Genomic DNA, 8,686 nt, shown 5'->3' with positions numbered 1-8,686 from the left:
TATAGGCAATTAAATTTCCTGGAATTCATTTTCTTTTCACCCAAATTTCATTCTTGCAATCAAACGAACCTTTACTGTTTCTAAACATTTAGGTAGCTATGAATTTATTAAGGAATTGTGTCTTCTTCTATTAAAATGTCGTGCCGAGATGATGGTAGCGCGACGTTTTAAAACGCATTGACATTAGCAAAGATAGTTTTTAATTGACGAAGAGTGACTAGCCTGGCTATCGAAGTCGAATTGACTGCCCATATCTTAAGTGGTCAAACTCAGTAACAGACACTTGTATTATAGATTAGTCAAATATGTTCACCTTCGAGATGTTAATACAAGACACCCAACCCATTGCAAAGGATAAATGTGAGCAGGTTTAGAGTTGGAGCATTAAATTCAAGAGTCAGGTATAAAATAGAACGATCCTTTCTTTTTTCTTTTTTTTTTACAATATTATTTCAAGCTACGTCTCCACTTGGGTTTAATTTTTATCGCATAAAAATTATACTTTTCAAAATCAAATATTAATTGTAACAATGTATTTTGTAAGACTTATAAATACTACTCATCTGTCAAAAGCTCATTTCTTAAAAGTAGAACTTTAGCAAAATAAAATTAAACCCAAACAAAGGCAATCTTTCTTTTTCTTGTGTGGTTAATACCTCCCCCGTTTTTTGCCAGACAAACCTTAGCTTCTACTCCAGCCATAGGCAATGGTATGATTGTTCAACCACACCATAATTAAATAGTAAATACAGCTTATATTATGATGTCCCTTTATGGCAGATAATCCGTCGATAATTTGTCACGCAGGGCACAAAGGGAAAAACAAAATAATTTTATACAAAAATAATGGGTCATCTTATTCTTCTCCTAGTCACGTCCCGTTCAAATATATTTAATTTAACGAAATAAATATAATGATCGATCAATTATTCACTTAAAAGCACGGAACATATTAGGTTGGGTTACACTGGAAATTGAAGAATCTAGCTTTAATCCACTAACCCAAAAAGTATTTTGCACCCACATGGAATTTGTCTTTATTATAAGTGGACTTATAGTCATCTTTTGTTTTAGGATACAAAGGACGCCAACTTTGAGCTTAATTCTTTAAAATTTATTTTTATTCGTACATTCTCTCAATAAAATAATTTTACAAATAGAATAAATTTTCTTTTCTACACGTTCTACAAAAATTACCTTTTACAAAATTTATTCCTAAAAAAACGGGGGCTCAAACAAGACGTAAATACAAAACTAAGGTTCCAAATTTTATTTGCACTTGACTTCCAAATCAATCTTTATTTTTTTTCCCCCTTGGCAAAGAGGAATTCAATCTTCACTTCTGATATATATCATTGGATTCTTATGATGAGGATTCTTGAAGAAAAATGAATATAATTATACTTTCTAAATAAGAGGATATTTGGTTTGGATTAAAATTCAAGTGAAAGTTAATCAATTAACATTAACCGTATCTTTCATGAGTTTCACAATTTTTCAAATACACATTTTAAAATTTCTATCACAATATACTAAAAAATTTAATTTTAATTTTCGCCAAACACCCTCTAAATATTGCATCTTTCGTTTTGTAACATGTTGTTCGATTAGCAACTTCATGAGTTAATTCTCAATCCTTTATTATAGTTATGCAATCAGTAAAAAAATTGCATTTGGGCCTGTTCGGTAGGAATTTTGAGAATTGATTTTTTGATTGTTAGGAGAAAAGTAGGGCCACCTGTAAGAGAAGAAGTAAAAAATGACAGTTAAAATAGTGAAATAACAGTAAAAAAATCAATTTTTTGGAGTGACAAATTACTCCCAAACGGGCTCTGTAAGTAATGATTAATTGTTCAACTATAATGAAAACAAGGGTTTACTTGTACCTTACTAAAAGTTTCAGATCAGGCTTGCTACTTAGACGATGAGTTGGGGATCAATTTTGCAACTTTTCTTACTTTTAATTATCAACAATTATAATTTTTATTATTTTATACTAGTATTTGCTTTTAAGGAAAACTAATCGAAAAGGGCAAAAAGAAAAAAAGAAAAAAAAATTGTATTATTAAAAAGAAAGTAATTATTTGTGTATGGTCCCTCAACAATAAAAAGCATGGCGTAAAAGGACAAACGCGCGTGACTACGGATAACAAAAGAAGCCTTTGATCGGAAGGCATTACCACTTCAATCAAATGCCAATTAATATTAAATTTTTAACCCTTTTACTCTTCAATTTTTTAAAATCACGACTACACAGTAACTCATTAGAAACTTCGACATAGTATAATAATTAGTATTCTCATATTTAAAGTTTATAAAAATTTATCCTAATCCCTGTTTGATATGCATTTTAGTAAACTTTAATAAAATTGATGGAATATATGCTTAAAAAATTATGAATAACATTAACCCGCCGTTTGATTCCTATTATTACAAAAAGGAGAATAAAAAATATAGACGTTACGGAACCCACACAAGAAAGAGGAAGTCAAATATGGTGGTTTGATTGATGGATAACGGTTATATTTTTCATTTGTTGGCCAAAGAATGAAAAACAAATGTGGCCTAATATATGATTAGATTTAATTATTTATTGTAGCTTAAAATTTTAATCTACACGAGATCGTGACTTGATTAAGCTATGAGACTAGTTTATCAAGAAAAACTAATGAGAACTCAAGAGTAATTAGTTAATGTTTTAGTATGCCCTCGGGGCATAATGCAGTGGTTCAAAGGATATGAGTGAGGTAGTTTCATCCTTGTTGACAGCCGTAGTGTGAGGGCTCCATTTCTGAGATATGAAATTGGATTCTTTATAAGTATCAATGTACGGGTAAGCTCTTGTTTTCTAGTCTGTTGGAGCACATATCCCGATTTACTTTCCTTAGGACGTTTTAAACACGAGGCGGTGGGGACCCTTAAGATTAGGATTCAACCTTTAATTAATATTTTAGTGCAACATGGAAAAATAACTAAAAAAAGGGACAAATAAATTAAAAGAAAAAGGCAGCTGCCGGATTTATCGGAGTCTGACACAAAGAAAAATGGAATAATTCTTTGAACATAGACTTTGTTCTGCGAACCAAACCACAAAGTCAAATTAACACTAACATTTGTTTGGTATTTGAAATTATTTTATCTTAAACTTATTTTTAATAAAATAATTTTACACTTGAATTCATACTTTTTTTCTACTTTTTAATTATACTTTTTTTTCATAAGAATCATTTTTCACTTCTAAATTTATGTAAACCCTGGTTACCGTTAATGATTTTTAACTAACTGTTAAAAATAATTATATGAACCAATTAATGAGCATTTCTCTCTCTCCTTTTTTATTTAATTTTTTTGGTTCTTTATTATAATAATCTGTAGAATCAGTCAGTTGTCAAAAACCCAATCATAAGTTTTCACACAGTATTCTTTGTCGGGGTGCCAAAGATTTCTCTATCTAGGCTTGCCTCATCCTCTCATCATCTGTCAATATTGTGTTTTTCACAGAAGTGGTAACTGACGAAACCACCCCAAGCAGATATCAAATATAAAATAAAGAATTAAAGCAAGAACTCGTTGAAGTAGAAATTTAAGTAAAAATCAGTTAAAAAAAAAAAAAAAGAAAGAAAGTAGAGAGAGAAAGCGAGTGTGTGAAAGAGAGGAAAAATAAGTGGTGGTTTGGTTCTGTAATTGCAAGATTAAAGCAATGACACAAGATGTTGAAGAGATAACAGAGCAATGGAAATGGTCTGAAATGCAAGGCCTTGAACTTGTGTCTGAAGAATCAGCCTCCCAATCTCCCTCTTCTATTAAACCCAACAACAACTACAATAACAAAACACCATCGACTAGTATTCAAGTCAAAGAAGGGTCTTCACAAGATTCGAAAATGGAGGTCAAGGTTGTCTCTAAAGGGAGGAAGAAAGATGGTAATGATTCAGAGAAGCCAGGTTCACCTACTCCCTCTGTTGGTATTGGTGAGCTATTCAGATTTGCAGATGGGTTGGACTATATTCTCATGACAATTGGGACTATTGGTGCCATAGTTCATGGCAGTTCATTGCCTTTGTTCCTTAGATTCTTTGCTGATCTTGTCAATTCTTTTGGTTCAAATGCGAACAATGTCGATAAGATGACACAAGAAGTTTTAAAGTATGCATTTTACTTTCTTGTGGTGGGAGCTGCAATATGGGCATCTTCATGGGCAGGCAAGGATTGGAGGGCCCTTTTTCATACGTATCTCGATTTGAAACTTCTTTCTGATTGAAATTATGTAATTGATTTTTTGCAGAGATTTCATGTTGGATGTGGACAGGAGAAAGACAATCAACAAAGATGAGGATTAAGTACTTAGAAGCTGCTTTGAACCAAGATATTCAATACTTCGATACAGAGGTTCGGACATCTGACGTAGTTTTTGCCATTACCACTGATGCAGTGATGGTCCAAGATGCCATTAGTGAGAAGGTATAAAAAGAACCCAGATGGGTTTACTTTTTGGTGTTTATTATCGTAAAATTGTGTTCTGATTAGAACTTTTCGTGAAATTTTTGTTGCAGTTGGGTAATTTCTTGCACTATATGGCAACATTTGTTTCTGGATTTGTTGTTGGGTTCACTGCAGTGTGGCAGTTAGCTCTGGTAACTCTTGCTGTGGTTCCTCTCATAGCCATAATTGGGGGCATCCACACTACCACATTAGGCAAGCTCTCTGCAAAGAGCCAAAATGCTCTTTCACAAGCTGGAAATATTGCTGAACAGGTGATTGAATTTGAGTAATTTCTAAAAAAACCCAACTAAATTTGGATAAAATTCCTTCGTGTCTTGTTGTACTCTGTGGATCCTAATCATACCTTACGTATATTATCTCGATGCTGGATCAGATTTTTAGACTTTGTTAACAAGAAGTGTGTGTTTATGATTTCATTTTGCTTCTTATTGCTCTTCTAATTGGGATTAGGACTTAATCGTTAATATTTTTGCACAAGGGTATTGCTGAATTTGATCCAAACTGCAGACAATAGCTCAAATTCGGACAGTATTGGCATATGTTGGCGAATCAAGAGCATTGCAAGCCTATTCTGCAGCATTAAAAGTTTCACAAAGGATTGGTTATAGGACTGGATTTGCAAAGGGAATGGGATTGGGAGCTACATATTTTACTGTTTTTTGCTGCTATGCTCTTCTTCTCTGGTATGGAGGTTATCTGGTTAGGCACCATTTCACAAATGGAGGACTTGCAATAGCAACAATGTTTGCAGTTATGATAGGTGGACTGTAAGTTCTTTAAATACTCCCTCAGATATTTGCAAATTCAATATTTTTTCAAGTGTTTTTAGCCTAAATGTTCTGTTTAACTTCCAGTGCTTTGGGACAATCTGCTCCAAGCATGGCTGCATTTGCAAAGGCTAGGGTTGCAGCTGCCAAAATCTACCGAATTATCGATCACAAACCGAGCATTGACAGAAACAGCGATTCGGGTTTGGAACTCGACTCTATAACGGGACAAGTAGAACTGAAAAACGTTGATTTTTCCTACCCTGCAAGGCCAGAAGCTCAAATACTTCACAATTTAAATCTTACTGTCCCGGCCGCGAAGACAATAGCCTTAGTTGGAAGCAGTGGTTCGGGGAAAAGCACAGTGGTCTCTCTCATTGAGAGATTTTACGAGCCCACTTCAGGTAACTAAAAGTAAATTCTACTTCAAAATGTTAAAAACTATAGACAATTTGATTAATGTTGTCCTTAGAGATACGATTTTGCAAGTGAAAATCTCTGTTAATAAACAGTAACTGTGCAGGACAAGTTCTGCTGGATGGACATGACATCAAGACCTTAAATTTGAGATGTCTGAGGCAGCAAATTGGGCTTGTAAGCCAAGAACCAGCACTATTTGCCACCACCATTAAAGAAAATATACTGTTGGGTAGACCCGATGCGAGTTTAATTGAAATTGAAGAGGCTGCAAGAGTAGCTAATGCGCATTCATTCATCATCAAGCTTACAGATGGATTCGATACTCAGGTTAGTATGTATAACACAATTTATATCATAATATTACTGTCATGTAGTCAATTCTCAATGTAACACGTCCACTATAGCACCATCCAGAATCCCAAAATAACATCTAGTTTTCATTTATCAATACAACTGGCTTAATAGGGACATATCATCACAGGGCTTCAAAACCTTACCATATTCGGTTGGTTTAGTAGTCGTTTTTACATCGTTCAGACATTGCCGTTGCATCAAGCAATGACTTGAACGTTAAATGTGCATGTACTCTGCTAGAACAAGCCAGCATCATGTTGTGTGGGTTTGCCGGTCAAGTTATTGCCCGGGGGAAAGAATTTGGCCGTGGATGATGGGCCGTATTTTACTAGCTATAATTTATTGCACCAAGGACTGTGATGGCTTGTTTGGTCAACAAACGAACCTAACTTTGTTTATAAAGTCAAATGTGTGGAAATGGTTGGTAATGCATTTAAATAAAAAGTAACATGGTTTCAGTCAACAATGCATGTGCAAGTGTAAGTTGGTTTATGTTTACTTGTGTATAAACTATAGAATGATGTACAAAATGCATGTTTCCTTTGCATTATTAGACTTTACTCGACACTATAACGAACAAGATTTATTTTATTTATTTCTTTTTAATATTGTCGAGTTTGTCAAATCCACTTCTACTAATTATGCCAAGAGAGCATTTAGGGATTCAGTTTTATAAAAAAAAATGGTTCCAAAAATAATAAACGACTTAAACCAGATAAAGAGGACACTCTGATTGACAATGTAAACAGAAATGGCAGATATATAGGAATAAAAAAAAAAAAAAAATTGCATAAATGTAAATTTAAAAGTTTTAAAATAATTAATTCATTTAGTGGTCAAAGTTAGAAATAAATGAGTAAGATAGAGTTGCTTTCTAATTAAATAAATTTTTTTTTTTATTATTTTTATTTTTTTAGTAGTAAGAAAAGAGCAAATTAATTCTGTCTTTTTAAGTTTTGAGAAAGATTGCATGCACGAGCATTCGTGTTGAAAGGATAGGAATAAAATAAGATTTGCTAATGGCAGGTGGGCGAGAGAGGATTACAACTCTCCGGTGGACAGAAGCAGAGAATAGCGATAGCAAGGGCAATGCTGAAGAACCCGGCAATCTTGTTACTGGATGAGGCTACAAGTGCATTGGATTCTGAATCGGAAAAGCTTGTACAGGAGGCACTCGATCGGTTCATGATTGGAAGGACGACTCTAGTGATTGCTCATCGTCTCTCGACCATCCGAAAGGCTGACCTAGTAGCTGTACTGCAACAAGGTAGTGTATCCGAAATTGGAACTCATGATGAACTCTTTGCTAAAGGAGAAAATGGCGTCTACGCCAAGCTTATCAAAATGCAAGAAGCAGCTCATGAAACTGCTCTTAATAATGCCCGAAAGAGTAGTGCAAGGTATATCTATCCCATCTTAATTGGTTATTGAAATTTCCGGTAATTCCAGTATAATTATACTCATTATTGCAAGATTCAATGTTGTCTTATATTGTAACTCTTAAATGGGACTTTCCATATATGTAGTGAGTCCATCTGGAGTAAGTCCATGACTTTTTCTTGATTTGGTTGGCTCTTCCTTTGCAGGCCATCTAGTGCTAGAAACTCCGTGAGCTCACCAATAATTACCCGAAATTCCTCTTATGGTCGATCACCATACTCACGACGATTGTCCGACTTCTCTACTTCTGACTTTAGCCTCTCTGTAGATGGTGCATATCCTAATTATAGGATGGAAAAGCTTGCATTTAAAGATCAAGCGAGTTCCTTCTGTCGCCTAGCAAAGATGAACTCTCCTGAATGGGCTTATGCTTTGGTTGGTTCTATAGGCTCTGTTGTCTGTGGCTCTCTCAGTGCATTCTTCGCGTACGTGCTGAGCGCAGTTTTAAGTGTCTACTACAGTCAAGATCATTCTTACATGATAAGAGAAATAGCAAAATACTGCTATCTTTTGATTGGGGTTTCATCTGCTGCACTTATTTTTAACACATTACAGCATTTCTTCTGGGATGTTGTGGGAGAGAACTTAACGAAACGCGTGAGAGAGAAAATGTTTTCAGCAGTGCTGAAAAACGAAATGGCATGGTTCGATCAGGAAGAGAATATTAGTTCTAGGGTTGCAGCAAGATTAGCACTGGATGCCAATAATGTTAGGTCAGCAATTGGGGACAGGATTTCGGTTATTATGCAGAATTCAGCCCTTATGCTGGTTGCCTGTACCGCAGGATTCGTGTTGCAGTGGCGCCTAGCTCTTGTACTTATCGCGGTCTTTCCGGTCGTCGTTGCAGCCACTGTTTTACAGGTTTGTCTATGAATCTATCTGACCTCATAAGAGCTTGATCATTTCTCTCTCCCTCTCACTCTTTTTAATTATAAATAAGCAGCTTCTATGTATTGGGATTGCAAACTACTTCTTACTATACCAATGTAAATGGTCAGAAAATGTTCATGACCGGATTCTCGGGAGACCTGGAAGCTGCACATGCTAAAGCCACACAGCTAGCGGGGGAGGCTGTGTCGAATGTACGAACAGTTGCCGCCTTCAACTCGGAATCCAAAATTGTTGGCCTTTTCGTCTCAAGCCTTCAAACTCCATTACGCCGTTGTTTTTGGAAAGGCCAGATAGCTGGAAGTGGATATGGA

At 35.2% G+C, this 8,686-nt stretch overlaps 1 protein-coding gene across 1 annotated transcript in view; it reads left to right on the top strand.

The window, feature by feature from the left end:
- Window positions 1–3,598: 3,598 nt before the first annotated feature.
- LOC111404369 (ABC transporter B family member 1-like) overlaps window positions 3,599–8,686 on the top strand; it is a 7,914-nt gene continuing 2,826 nt past the window's right edge. The window contains exons 1-9 of the mRNA XM_023033185.1: window positions 3,599–4,202; window positions 4,286–4,461; window positions 4,554–4,754; window positions 5,011–5,270; window positions 5,358–5,674; window positions 5,794–6,017; window positions 7,071–7,444; window positions 7,631–8,345; window positions 8,483–8,686. Of these exons, the coding sequence (XP_022888953.1) occupies window positions 3,701–4,202; window positions 4,286–4,461; window positions 4,554–4,754; window positions 5,011–5,270; window positions 5,358–5,674; window positions 5,794–6,017; window positions 7,071–7,444; window positions 7,631–8,345; window positions 8,483–8,686 (2,973 nt within the window). The 5' untranslated portion in view covers window positions 3,599–3,700. The remainder of the gene's footprint in view (window positions 4,203–4,285; window positions 4,462–4,553; window positions 4,755–5,010; window positions 5,271–5,357; window positions 5,675–5,793; window positions 6,018–7,070; window positions 7,445–7,630; window positions 8,346–8,482) is intronic.

This window comes from Olea europaea, chromosome 11 (assembly GCF_002742605.1).
Source record: "Olea europaea var. sylvestris chromosome 11, O_europaea_v1, whole genome shotgun sequence".
Lineage (NCBI taxonomy): Eukaryota > Viridiplantae > Streptophyta > Magnoliopsida > Lamiales > Oleaceae > Olea > Olea europaea.
This window is presented reverse-complemented; position numbering and strand designations above follow the sequence as displayed.